Genomic DNA, 14,972 nt, shown 5'->3' on the forward strand with positions numbered 1-14,972 from the left:
AAATCTTAGGTGCACAGTGCAGTGAATTTTTGCATAATGTATTTACACACCTGTGAAACTGCCTCTCAGATCCTATTATAGAACTTTCCAGAACCCCAGAAGACTTTCCTGGATCCCATCCCAGCTGACACCCTACCAAGGTAACCAGTACTCTGATATGGATAAGTCATACAATCTCTTTAACTTCATATAAATGGAATTCTAAAGTTTATATGACCAACCTAGATAGCATACTCAAAAGCAGAGACATTACTTTGCCAACAAAGGTCCGTCTAGTCAAGGCTATGGTTTTTCCAGTGGTCATGTATGGATGTGAAAGTTGGACTGTGAAGAAAGCTGAGCACTGAAGAATTGATGCTTTTAAACTGTGGTGTTGGAGAAGACTCTTGAGAGTCCCTTGGACTGCAAGGAGATCCAACCAGTCCATTGGGAAGGAGATCAGTCATGGGTGTTCTTTGGAAGGAATGATGCTAAAGCTGAAACTCCAGTACTTTGGCCACCTCATGAGAAGAGTTGACTCATTGGAAAAGACTCAGATACTGGGAGGGATTGGGGGCAGGAGGAGAAGGGGATGACAGAGAATGAGATGGCTGGATGGCATCACGGACTCAATGGATATGAGTTTGGGTGAACTCTGGGAGTTGGTGATGGACAGGGAGGCCTGGCATGCTGCAATTCATGGGGTCACAAAGAGTTGGACACGACTGAGCAACTGAACTGAACTGAAAGTTTGTATTCTTTGGAGGACGGCATTTTTTTCCACTTATTATATCTATGAAATTCATCCAGGTCATTGCATAGAGCAGTGGTTCATTCCTTTTTATTGCTACACTTTTTCATTGTATATACCACAATTTGTTTATTTATTCTTGTCAATGAACATTTGGTGGTTTCCAGTTTTAGATGCTTATGAGTAATGCTGCGAGGAATATTCCCTTCTAAAAGAGCCTTTTACACCATTTCTGTACTCCTTTTTCTTGGGTTATTGATGTTCCAGGTTTTGAGTTCATGATTATTTAGCTTTAAGAAATGCTATGAATTTTCTTAAGTGGTTGTACTGACTTCCACTCCCATGAGCAGCAACATAGGGAATCTCTCCTGCTCCACATCCTCATTAGCACCTGTGCCGTTCTTTAATTTTTAGGCGTTTAGTGGTCTCACTGTGATTTTGCTTTGCATTTCCCTGATTACTAATGGCGTTGAGCACCTTTTCATGGGCAGGTTGGCAATATGAATATTCTCTTTTGTGAACTGCTTAGTTTTTTTTTTTTCACATTATCATGATAGGGTTTTCAAACTTTTCCCAGTCAAGTTGTGAAAATTCTTTTTATGTTCTGGATATGATCCTTTGTTGGATATACATATTGTAATAGTCCCTGGATAGCCTTTTCACTCTTTTAACATTGTCTTTTGATTATTAAGATTTCAATGAAGGCCAATTTGTCAACCTTTTGTGCTTTCTGTGTCCCTATCAGTGAATATTTTCTACCCTCAGTTCATTAAGATTTTACATGTTTCTGTAGTCCTTTATTGCTTTACCTTTCACATTTATGTCTAAGAGAATCTCTAGTTAATTTCTGTGCATGGTGTGAGGTAAGGGTTCAGTTTTGTTCTACACTGATGTTCCATTGGTCCAGAATCACTGATTGAAAAGACCATCCCTTTCCCATTGGAACTGCACTGGTCCTTTTGTGGTAAATCAGGAGATCACGTGTGCACAGGTCTGTGTCTGGACTCTCTGTTCTACTGATTTGTTATGTGCAGCAGCACTACATTATAAAAGTCGCTGGTGTACAATGTTGTAGATCCTCTGGCTTCTTCTTCAGTTTTGTCTTAGCTGTTCTAGTTTTTCTGCAGTTCCACTTAAATTTGAGAATCAGCTTGTCAGTTTTCACATACACACTCACATAGGAATACACACACAACCTGCTGGGATTTTAATTGGTACTGAACTACACCTAGAGATAAAATTGAGAATTGACATCTTAACAATATTTAGTCTTCCAGTCTAAATACTTGGTTAGTCCATTAGGTTATTTAGGATTTTAATTTCTCTCTGCAACACCGTCTAGTTTTCAGTCCAGAGATCTTGATGCGATATTTAGTTTTTATAAAAATGATGATGAACTCAGATAAAAATGGATATGACTTCAATTTTCTTTAAAAAAAAATGGGCAGCATTTACAAAATACCCAGTTTTGTTATCATGTTAAGATGTCTGAGATAAGAGTTTCCAAAGTAGCTAAATATTCTTTAAAATTATTCAGTACTACATGTTTTAATTGTGTGTGTCACATCTTATATGTCTGATTAAGTGGTAGTACTATTTATAACTTGATTTACCCTTCTTGGTAGGTATATTAAGCTGAGGCCGTGTCACCACCCTTGAAGTCTACGATGCATTTGTTAAGTGAAGGATTGAGAGGCTGAGCAGTTGACCAGGAGAATCAGTAGTTTCCACTTTCCATGGAGCAGGACACAGTTTGATTTTCAGCAGTTCATCTCTGTGTCATAAAATCTTTGAGGTCATTAAACCCAAACCTGAATTTCAGAAAACATGAATTTTTGGAAAAATAAGGTTGTGATTGTAAGATGGCAAAATATTTCATCAATTTAGGTTAAGAATTGTCTAGTTGTACAGTTGGCATATTATAAAAACTGGCTGAAATTATGCCTGAAATGGCTATTAATTTCCTAGAATCTTGTTGTTCAGTTACTAAGTCATGTCTGATTAGAACTGCAGCACACCAAGCATTCCTGTCCTTCACTGTCTCCCAGAGTTTGCTCAGACTCATGTTCATTGTCTTGATGTTGCCATCCAACCGTCTCATCCTCCGTCATCCCCTTCTCCTCCTGCCTTCAATCTTTCCCAGCATCAGGGTCTTTTCCTATGAGTCTGCTCTTCACATCATATGGACAAAGTACTGGAGCTTCAGCTTCAGCATCAGTCCTAATGAGTATTCAGGGTTGATTTCCTTTAGAACTGACTGGTTTGATCTCCTTGCTGCCCAAGGGACTCTCAAGAGTCTTCTCTAGCACCACAGTTCGAAAGCATCAGTTCTTCGGTGCTTACCCTTCTTTACAGTCCAACTCTCACATCCATACGTGACTACTGGAAAAACCATAGCTTTGACTATATAGACCTCTGTGGACAAAGTGATGTCTCTGCCTATTACTAAACTGTCTATGTTTCTCATAACTTTTCTTCCAAGGAGCAAGCGTCTTTTAATATTGTGACTGCAGTTGCTGTCAGTCAGTTCAGTCACTCAGTTGTGTCTGACTCTTTGCGATCTCATGGACCATAGACTGCAGCAGGCCAGGCCTCCCTCCCCATCACCAACTCCCGGAGCTTACTCAAGCTCATGTCCATTGAGTCAGTGATGCCATCCAACCATCTCATCCTCTGTCGTCCCCGTCTCCTCCTGCCCTCAATCTTTCTCAGCATCAGGGTCTTTTCCAGTGAGTCAGTTCTTCACATCAGGTGGCCAAAATACTGGGTTTTCAGCTTCGGCATCAGTCCTTCCAGTGAATATTCAGGAATGATTTCCTTTGGGATTGACTAGTTTGATCAACTTGCAGTCCAAGAGTTTTCTCCAACACCATAGTTCAAAAGCATCAATTCTTCGGCAATCAGCTTTCTTTACAGTCACTTTTGCAGTCATCGTAGTCTGAATTAAATTTAAATATACCCCAGATAATAAGAAATTAGTGTATACATGTATAGTATTATATTAGTATATTGGGATGCAATGAATATGTAAATCCACTGTGAGTGTAAGCAAACTTGATCATTTCTTTGAACATCATTAACTGCCTCAACACATAATTAGTATTTTCTCAATGATTTTTTGGAGAAGGCAGTGGCAACCCACTCCAGTTCTCTTGCCTGGAAAATCCCATGGACAGAGGAGCTTGGTAGGCTGCAATCCATGGGGTGACGAAGAGCCGGACACGACTGAGTGACTTCACTTTCACTTTTCACTTTCATGCATTGGAGAAGGAAATGGCAACCCACTCCAGTGTTCTTGCCTGGAGAATCCCAGGGACAGAGGAGGCTGGTGAGCTGCCGTCTATGGGGTCGCACAGAGTCGGACACGACTGAAGCGACTTAGTGGCAGCAGCAGCAGCAATGATTTTTATCTCGTTTATTTTTCACTATAGACCACTTTAGTATAGCAGAAGTCTGCTTTTGCTATTTAGTTTTATTTTAATAACTTATTTCAGGCTGCTCTAACAAAAATACCATAGTGTTTGGAACTTAACCTACAGACATTTATTTATCACAGTTCTGGAGACTAAGTCTGAGATCAGTGTGACAACCTGGCTAAGTTCTTGTGAGAACCCTCTTCCTGAATTCCTCACAAGGTGGAAAGAACTCCTATTTCTCCAGTTTTTGTAAAGGATATGAATCCCATCATGAGCACTGCACCCCTATGACCTCATCCAAACTTAATCAAGTCCTAAAGGCCCCACTTCCAAATACCGTCACACTGGGGATTAAGACCTCAGCAAAGGAATTTGGGGAGGGACGCATTTAGTCCATTGCAGTCTCCTTCTGCTCTAAAGTTTAATATCACTAATACCAAAACCTGAATACAAGTTATGTTAAAATAGTAGTAGTTCGCTTGTTCTAATATTAGAATATACTTTGAATATGAAAATTTAACAATATTAAAGCTAGCTAATTTCCTACTGTCAAGTATATTGTAGCAATTAGAATATTAGAGCAATAAAATTGTAACAATAGCTAAGACTAACAAGCATTGTCTGTATTCCAGACACTTCATGTATATAACCACATGTAATTCTCATGAACACACAATTAAGTGGGTAATACTCTTATCCTCGTTTAAAAGAAATTTAATAAAAGAATTTAATTTCTTTCCATTTTATCTTACATTTCTGATTGTGTTACATGATTCACATTTATTCAAAGAAAAATAATAGACCCTATACTGAAAATTCTCAATATTTTTTTTTTTTAATAGAAAACCAGTGTCCTATACTGAGAACAGAGGGACGCTGGTTTAGACAAGACAACAGAGATAAACTTGAAGTTTCAGGTAAGCATGATAATCTTTCACAAGGAAGCATTTTTGTGTAAAATTATAACCAAACATGTTGTGTATTGTAGGTGACTCCTTGACATTGTAATTTAAGATGATAAGACCAATATCAATAAAATTAAGAGCAAAGCAGGCAGATGATATACAAAAATTTCTGAGAGCAGAGTTCTACATTGTTTAACCTGACGACCAACAATTCAACCTCTTGGAGAACAAAAGTTATTTGAAATTATAAAAGTCATATCTATTGTAGAAAATGTGAAATAAAGAAAGTGTATGAGAAGGAAGATCTCAATACCCCAGTATGGTGACGGCGCTCATTTTGGAACATACCTACCCTTCTTTCTCTTTTTCCCTTTAATCCTCCATTTTCTCTCTCCACCCTCCCTCCACTCTGACTCATGCACGCATAATCATAATCCATACACTGCATTTGAAATCCACGCATTTCTCCACACCAACATATATTTTTCTAAAGCATGATATTTTTAAAAAGGCTGCTTAGATTTCAGTTGGATGGGTATGCTGCTGCTGCTGCTGCTAAGTCGCTTCAGTCGTGTCCGACTCTGTGCGACCGCATAGACGGCAGCCCACCAGGCCCCGCCGTAATAGTGCTTTTTATTTAACTAGTTTTCTGTCTTTAGCTATCAGAGCTGGTACAATAAGCGACTCTGATTATTTATTTAGAATCATTCCTATATCAAAGAAAATTAATATTTGAATCTCTTGAAATATATTTTGTCCTCTTACAGATTCATGTTGATGTATGGCAAAACCAATACAATATTGTAAAGTAATTAACCTCCAATTAAAATAAATAAATTTATATTAAAAAATAATTTTACAATTTAACCTGAAATAATGAATCTGCAGATAATGACTACAAAAAATCCTATTTAAAAATCAGTATCTCTGTGAGTTTACTATATTTAATAAAACTGCTGGATTAAATCATTTGTTACACTTCACAGGTTTTGACCTAGCAGAGCGATTTTCTCTGAAACATGTGTTTTGTGAAGGTGATAAAACCTGTTTCAAATTGGGAAGTTCACTTCTTATTAGAGACACCATGTAAGTAAAATAATAATTTTTCTTTATGTTTTTGAATACTATATAAACTACTTTCTAAAGAGATTCCAAATAACTTGTTTAAAAATAAAAAGTTATCTTGACAGTATCACAATCATTTGAATGCTGCAGTAAATGTGATGTTTTTATACTGTGGTTTTTAATAATCTGCAAACTGATCTTGTTCTGTGGTGTTAATTTACATGTATAGATAGAGGCATGATTATTATAAAATAGTAATTAAATCTATTTTTGAAGAAATATTATTTATGTTTAAACAAACTAATCAAAATTAGATTTTAAAATGTGAATTTGAAACATAAGACCAGTGTAGACTTAGAGACAAAAGACTGATATTTATTATATTTATTTCCACATGCTTCATGCATAGGGATAAGCTCTATGATAAATTAAAAGAATTTACCCCTTATTTATTGTATATATTGTATAGAGTAAACAGTAGGATAAAAAAACTTTTTCTTTTTTTTTTGATCTTGATATTTATTTCAAAATGGATTTACCTAAGGCTTTTTTATTGTTTGTTATCTTTATTATACTTCTGATAAATGAGACTAAAAAGAATCACTTTCCACTTGAATATTTCCAGTTGATCAGCAATTATACAAAGCAAGCATTCACTGTATGGCTGACTATAGGTAACTGGAGGATGGATCAACAGTAAATCAGAAAGCCTGAGTCATCAAGAAGGCAGATAGAACATATATGGTTCTGATATTCAGCCTTTGAGTCCAAGGTGAACATTCCAGTGTATGACTACACTGCAATGAATAAAGCATAAAATTCTGCTTGGTTTAATATGCAACACAGATGTTTTTGTGTGAAAACACGCATGGATGTTTCCACTTCCTGATGGGTATTCTAATATTTGAGTTACCAGGTAGAGTTGTTGAGAATCTCAGCTTTGAAATTCTCAAAGAGAAATAGCATTAATTATCTCGTTGCCCATCCTCAGAGGTATCATGTAAACCAGGTTCCTAACTCCTTGAGAAAATTTTCTTTTAAATTTTCTATTTTGTGATCCTTTAGATACTTTTAGTTTAATGATATGGTTCCTTAAAAGTAAACTGCTCGTTAATTGGTAAGAAATCAGAGGGCTAAGGAAGAGGGTAATTTGATATCAGGGGATGTAACTGTGATTGTCTGCTGGAGAACTTCAGCAGATGTCACTGTACAGACCTGTGCTATCGTGGGTGTCTTAAGCCTGAAAGTGGCTTCACACGCACACATTAAACCCTCAGGGCTTGACAGCTCCCTGTTTGGGTATTCATATGCAGTAAAGAAGAGTCCATTTGTGTCTCATATATTTCATATATATTGCTTTAGATGTTTCTTAAACATAAATTTAATTAATGAATTTAAGAAAGGCAATAAATCCTTTTCCAAAAATTAAAATGCATGTTCTCTCTCACCTTCTCCTGATGATTTAAACCCCTCTAATTCTGGCCAGGTGGCCAAAGTATAGGACTGACAATTTTAAGTAGCTACATTGGAAAACTTGTTGCTACATTTAGACAGTGCCATTCTTTTTTGAGTATGCATGGTAATAAATACTGTGTATGACTTGAAATTTATTTTTTGATTTTGGGCTCTAAATCACTGTGCTACTGCTGGGCAATCAATATAAGTTAATTCTCCAGCTCTGCACAGGAGAACTCTGGTCCCTCCACTTCAGGAAACTGGAGGGGATCTGGTTAAGCTGACTAGTGAGTGTCAAGTAGCTTGGCTCATCTCCACTTACATTTTGCTCTGTGAGCCAAAGATGCTAGGATGCTTCTCTCACATGATGCCATCTTGATTTTTCAATGAGACTGGAGTAAAGTTGCAGCTATTTATATATTTGTAAATGAGCTGCCTTGCAGAATCAGCATGTGAAAAGGCAGATGCTAATTCACATGGAAATTGGGACTTTTTCTATGCCTGAGCTTGTTTTGTTTTTTTTTTTTTGTTTGTTTTTTTTACTGTTCTGGCATCTTCCAGGTTTAGGAGGGGAGATATCTTATGAACTGTTGGTCTCTACCCAATGGACACTTTGTGCCTTTAGCCTGGCTTAACCTGGGGACCCAAAAGCAGCTCTTGCAAGGGTCCTTCAGGAAAACATTGTTGTCCCCAGAAAGGTCGCACGGGTACAGGAACATGTGACGAACTATGTTTGGTTTTCTTTTCAATTCATGTCCATCTTCAGTATTCCTTCGGATAGGAAATAATAAGTATTTGGGGCTTGCTACTTAGTTTTCTAGAATCATCTTTCTGGAGGAAATTCCCTTAGCATTTTTTTATCTACAAGTTACATATCTGGTTATGTAGAAGAAATAGTGATTTCTATACACATTGAGAGCAATATTCCAGATGATCATGCTCTGATTATCTTTAAATTGTGTTTCAGCAATTATCAGGGAAAGTGGTGAAGTTCTGAGAGAAAATTTCATAAAACATGCATATGGTATGAAGCACCTTATTTATTTGGTTTAATATAATTCTTTCATTAGTTGCTTGTATATAAGCATGTTTTTAAATAAAAATGTCTTAGTAGTTGAATAAATAAATTTAAAATGTAACAGAAAAAGTGAATTTCCTGATTTATTATTGAATTCAAGGATGGTTAAGAGCCTTATCTCTCGGGTTTTGTGTCCACAGAATAATGTGTTGAGAAGGATTCTGAGGTCCTATTGAGTTCAGTATGTTGGAGTGTTATGGCCCATTAGCAAAAAGAGGGGGGAAGGGAGGGTTCACATATGTCTCAAGTCTGTAGCTTCCCTAATTTAGGATGATACATGTGAGACGGTGGCTTTTGCTACTGAAACAGTTCCCAAAAGTGGGGGAAAATGAGGCTATGTGTGAAAAAATAATCAGCACGGATTAGTAAGATTTTATGAACTTGGATAGTGTAGCTAGAAACAGTTGGAATAATTGACTGATACAGTCCTCTTTGCTTTTATTATAAACAAATACATCTCCAGTGAAGAGGAGTTGTCTCTCTGTCTCTTTCATTAAACTGGTGGTTACATTCTGGAAGCAAAGGTCTATTTAATTTCACAGCTTTACATGGAAAATATGAGCTGGAGGAAGGTCTTCAAATTTGTGTTTTGTAATACATAATAATCCTCAGCAACTAGGAAACCCCACACTATATACATAGAAAATGTACTGAGTTTTTAAGAAGATTTTCAGTTTTTTTTTTTTTTTTTTTTTATTGTTCTGGCATCTTAAGCCTTAACAGTTCCCTTGGAAATATTCCTAAATATGGGAAAACTGTTATGTGTATTGCAGAGCATCATCAGCCCCCAGTCTTTGCTACTATTGAATGGTTTACACTATGGGCATATCTTTTCTACACAAACCTTCACATTATGCTCAGACTTTTATTACTGTATTATATTAAATAACACTACAATGTACCAGAAGGTTGCTTCCTCTGTTTTTCTAACTATAAGAGGCCAGTTAAGACACACCACTTACTCATCCATTGCCTCTTTGTTTATTCTTCACATATCCATTCATTCAGTAGATGTTTATTGAGCCAAAAAAATCCATAAGATTGATGTTTCGAGTAGAAATCCAAGCTTGTTTTTAGAGATCTTGCTCTATACTTATAATTATGTTCCATCATTTTTTACCCATCTGTTTGCATTTGATATGCAGATATCACCCAATTTCTTCAGTGGCATTAGATTTTTTTGTTATTAAGTTCTGTGTTTTAACTCAAAACTTGTAACAATTATAAATAAAAGTTGTAGCTTACTGTAAAAAGTATTTTAGGGGTTCCTGAAATTTTCTTTTTTGCTAAGGGTTGAATAAGAGGGAGCATTCAATAAGTCACTGAAATGAATCCAGTCTAGTCCAGAGCTCATCCTTTCATTTAACATTTACTAGGCACACCACTCCAGTACTCTTGCCTGGAAAATCCCATGGACGGAGGAGCCTGGAAGGCTGCAGTCCATGAGGTCAATGACGGTCAGACACGATTGAGCGACTTCACTTTCACCTTTCACTTTCATGCATTGGAGAAGGAAATGGCAACCCACTCCAGTGTTCTTGCCTGGAGAATCCCAGGGACGGGGGAGTCTGGTGGGCTGCTGTCTATGGGGTCGCACAGAGTCGGACACGACTGAAGCGACTTAGCAGCAGCAGCTTCCAGTGGCCTGAGCACTTCCTTAGGCTCTGGGACTGCACTGGGGTAGGATGCAGGAGTACTCTTGCCCAGAGCCTGCTGGAAAGACACACAATGCAAAGAAAAGCTGCACTCTGTTCTTGCCTCGACCTGAGAAGAAACTGGGCTGTGTTCTCTCATTTGAGCATAGGCTGCCGGACTCAAAGCCCACAACTCCTCTCGTAAAAGCTACACTTCCTTAAGCATCACACACAGGGTGATTTTCAGTATCTTCATTCCTTCCCTCATAAGAGCCAGTTTTCCAACCATGTTTAATTTTTATTACTCTTTGGGACCTCTCCAAGTTCTCAAAACCAGTTAAATTCTAAATCTCAAAATTACGTTCAAAACTCTGATACTGAAGCTTCTCATTGCTGAAAATTTTGGGAGGATTACTTCATCATTTCATTAAACTATAGAAAATGAATATTTATGCATTCCTTGGATTTCATTTGGGGCATTCTATATAGGAAGTTTCCCATGTAATGAAATGTGACTTAGTAAAAAGCTGTCCAGCTGTTTACGAGATTGACTGACACCTGCACATAAGTCTGTTAACTAGTCCAAGCTCGTACTGCTCGCTGCACCGCAAACCAATGAGGCGAGAGAAGATGGTGGACTAGTGTCCCAAAGAACCATCTTACCTGAGGTGGAATTCAAGCTTCTTTTCTACTGAAAGGGGAGGGAGTGTTGCTGGTTGTTGCAAACATCTTGGTGTTGGAATCCTTTGTTCTTGCAGCATCCATAGGTCTGGTTTCATAGTGTTCCTATAAACCCTCAACAAGACAAATGCTATTCTCTGTTCTGCAACTTTTTATCTCTGTATGAATGGAAAGACACTGTTCCTTTAGAGTCAAGAAAATGGGCTATCGTGTATATTTCAGGCTATAGGTAACATTTTTTTTAATAGATTCAGTTCAGTTCAGTTCAGTTCAGTCGCTCAGTCGTGTCCGACTCTTTGCGACCCCATGAATTGCAGCACGCCAGGCCTCCCTGTCCATAACCAACTCCCAGAGTCCACCCAAACCCATGTCCATTTAGTCGGTGATGCCATCCAGCCACCTCATCCTCTGTCATCCCCTTCTCCTCCTGCCCCCAATCCCTCCCAGCATCAGAGTCTTTTCCAATGAGTCAACTCTTCGCATGAGGTAGCCAAAGCACTGGAGTTTCAGCTTTAGCATCATTCCTTCCAAAGAACACCCAGGACTTATCTCCTTTAGGATGGACTGGTCAGATCTCCTTGTAGTCCAAGGGACTCTCAAGAGTCTTCTCCAACACCACAGTTCAAAAGCATCAATTCTTCGGTGCTCAGCTTTCTTCACAGTCCAACTCTCACATCCATACATGACCACCGGAAAGACCATAGCCTTGACTAGACGGACCTTTTTGTTGGCAAAGTTATATCTCTGCTTTTGAATATGCTATCTAGGTTGGTCTTAACTTTCCTTCCAAGGAGTAGGCGTTTTTTAATTTCATGGCTGCAGTCACCATCTGCAGTGATTTTGAAGCCCAAAAAAATAAAGTCTGACACTGTTTCCACTGTTTCCCCATCTATTTCCCATGAAGTGATGGGACCAGATGCCATGATCTTCGTTTTCTGAATGTTGAGCTTTAAGCCAACTTTTTCACTCTCCACTTTCACTTTCATCAAGAGGCTTTTGAGTTCCTCTTCACTTTCTGCCATAAGGGTGATGTCATCTGCATATCTGAGGTTATTGATATTTCTCCCAGCAATCTTGATTCCAGCTTGTGCTTCTTCCAGTCCAGCATTTCTCATGATGTACTCTGCATAGAAGTTAAATAAGCAGAGTGACAATATACAGCCTTGACATACTCCTTTTCCTATTTGGAACCAGTCTGTTGTTCCATGTCCAGTTCTAACTGTTGCTTCCTGACCTGCATACAAATTTCTCAAGAGGCAGATTAGGTGGTCTAATATTTCCATCTCTTTCAGAATTTTCCACAGTTTATTGTGATCCACACAGTCAAAGGCTTTGGCATAGTCAATAAAGCAGAAATAGATGTTTTTTCTGGAATTCTCTTGCTTTTTCCATGATCCAGCGGATGTTGGCAATTTGATCTCTGGTTCCTCTGCCTTTTCTAAAACCAGCTTGAACATCAGGAAGTTCACGGTTCACATATTGCTGAAGCCTGGCTTGGAGAATTTTGAGCATTACTTTACTAGGGTGTGAGATGAGTGCAATTGTGCAGTAGTTTGAGCATTCTTTGGCATTGTCTTTCTTTGGGACTGGAATGAAAACTGACCTTTTCCAGTCCTGTGGCCACTGCTGAGTTTTCCAAATTTGCTGGCATATTGAGTGCAGCACTTTCACAACATCATCTTTCAGGATTTGAAATAGCTCAACTGGAATTCCATCACCTCCACTAGCTTTGTTTGTAGTGATACTTTCTAAGGCCCACTTGACTTCACATTCCAGGATGTCTGGCTCTAGGTCAGTGATCACACCATCGTGATTATCTGGGTCATGAAGATCTTTTTTGTTCAGTTCTTCTGTGTATTCTTGCCACCTCTTCTTAATATCTTCTGCTTCTGTCAGGTCCATACCATTTCTGTCCTTTATCGAGCCCATCTTTGCATGAAATGTTCCCTTGGTATCTCTAATTTTCTTGAAGAGATCTCTCGTCTTTTCCATTCTGTTGTTTTCCTCTATTTCTTTGCATTGATCGCTGAAGAAGGCTTTCTTATCTCTTCTTGCTATTCTTTGGAACTCTGCATTCAGATGCTTATATCTTTCCTTTTCTCCTTTGCTTTTTGCTTCTCTTCTTTTCACAGCTATTTGTAAGGCCTCCCCAGACAACCATTTTGCTTTTTTGCATTTCTTTTCCATGGCGATGGTCTTGATCCCTGTCTCCTGTACAATGTCACGAACCTCATTCCATAATTCATTAGGCACTCTATCTATCAGATCTAGTCCCTTAAATCTATTTTTCATTTCCACTGTATAATCATAAGGGATTTGATTTAGGTCATACCTGAATGGTCTAGTGGTTTTCCCTACTTTCTTCTATTTAAGTCTGAATAGATTAACTTATAGAAAAAGCATTAGAACCTTTAACAAAGGTTAAAATAAAAGAAACAGATCCAATATAGAGTCAGATTTGTTCTCTGTTATAATTTTTCTGTCACTGTATTTCCTAAACTATAGTTTGGCATACCAGAAATGTGCAGTGAGTCCTTAAATCATACATTCTTAAGACAAAGGAAAAAGCTGATCGGTTCACAATTAATAAATTTTTAAAAATCATACAACTTACCCAAATTTTATTTTATTTTTTATAATTTCTTTTATTGAAGTATAGTTGATTTACAATATTGGGTTAGTTTGTGCTATAAAACAAAATGATTCAGTAATACATATATATTAATAAATTATTTTTCACATTGTTTTCCTTTATGAGTTGTCACAGGATATTAAATGTAGTTTCCTGTGCTATCTAGCAGGACTTTACTGCTTATCCATTCAATATACTATAGTTTATATCTGTTAATCCCAAACGCCCAGTACATCCCTCCCCCTACTTCTTCTCCCCCTCTGCAACCACAAGTCTGTTCTCTGTGTCTGTGAGCCTGTTTTTCTGTTCATAGATAAGTTCATTTGTGTCATCTTTTAGATTCTACATATAAGTGATATTGTATGGTATTTGTCTTTCTCTGACTTGCTTCATTGTAGTGTGATAATCGCTAGGTCCATTCACGTTACTGTAAATGGCATTATTTCATTCTTTTTAATGCAATTTAGGCAAATTTTATATATTAGATAGAAAATAATTTTAAGAGTATTATACATATTTTAAGAATGCATGGAAATATTTACTTCTCTATCACAAAAGCTCTTATCTTTTTCTAGAAAATTAAGGGGTATTCAGTTCAGTTCAGTTCAGTCGCTCAGTTGTGTCTGACTCTTTGCGACCCCATGAATTGCAGCATGCCAGGCCTCGCTGTCCATTACCAACTCCCAGAGTCCACCCAAACCCATGTCCATTTAGTCAGTGATGCCATCCAGCCACCTCATCCTCTGTCATCCTCTTCTCCTCCTGCCCCTAATCCCTCCCAGCATCAAAGTCTTTTCCAATGAGTCAACTCTTCGCATGAGGCCAAAGTATTGGAGTTTCAGCTTTAGCATCAGTCCTTCCAAAGAACACCCAGGGCTGATCTCCTTTAGAATGGACTGGTCGGATCTCCTTGCAATCCAAGGGACTCTCAAGAGTCTTCTCCAACACCACAGTTCAAAAGCATCAATTCTTCGGTGCTCAGCTTTCTTCACAGTCCAACTCTCACATCCATACATGACCACTGGAAAGACCATAGCCTTGACTAGACGGACCTTTGTTGGCAAAGTAATATCTTTGCTTTTCAATATGCTATCTAGGTTGGTCATAACTTTCCTTCCAAGGAGTAAGTGTCTTTTAATTTCATGGCTGCAGTCACCATCTGCAGTGATTTTGGAGCCCCGAAAAATAAAGTCTGACACTGTTCCCACTGTTTCCCCATCTATTTCCCATGAAGTGATGGGACCAGATGCCATGATCTTAGTTTTCTGAATGTTGAGCTTTAAGCCAACTTTTTCACTCTCCACTTTCACTTTCATCAAGAGGCTTTTTAGTTCCTCTTCACTTTCTGCCATAAGGGTGGTGTCATCTGTAAGGGG

General features: G+C 38.0%; 1 protein-coding gene across 2 annotated transcripts in view; it reads left to right on the top strand.

Moving 5' to 3' along the window:
- Positions 1 to 14,972, top strand: part of COL19A1 (collagen type XIX alpha 1 chain) — a 452,305-nt gene that overhangs the window by 23,782 nt on the left and 413,551 nt on the right. For both annotated transcript variants that reach the window (XM_070795674.1, XM_070795673.1), the window contains exons 3-4: positions 4,989 to 5,063; positions 6,038 to 6,137. In XM_070795674.1, the coding sequence (XP_070651775.1) occupies positions 4,989 to 5,063; positions 6,038 to 6,137 (175 nt within the window). The remainder of the gene's footprint in view (positions 1 to 4,988; positions 5,064 to 6,037; positions 6,138 to 14,972) is intronic.

The sequence above is a fragment of the Bos indicus genome, chromosome 9 (assembly GCF_029378745.1).
Source record: "Bos indicus isolate NIAB-ARS_2022 breed Sahiwal x Tharparkar chromosome 9, NIAB-ARS_B.indTharparkar_mat_pri_1.0, whole genome shotgun sequence".
NCBI lineage: Eukaryota > Metazoa > Chordata > Mammalia > Artiodactyla > Bovidae > Bos > Bos indicus.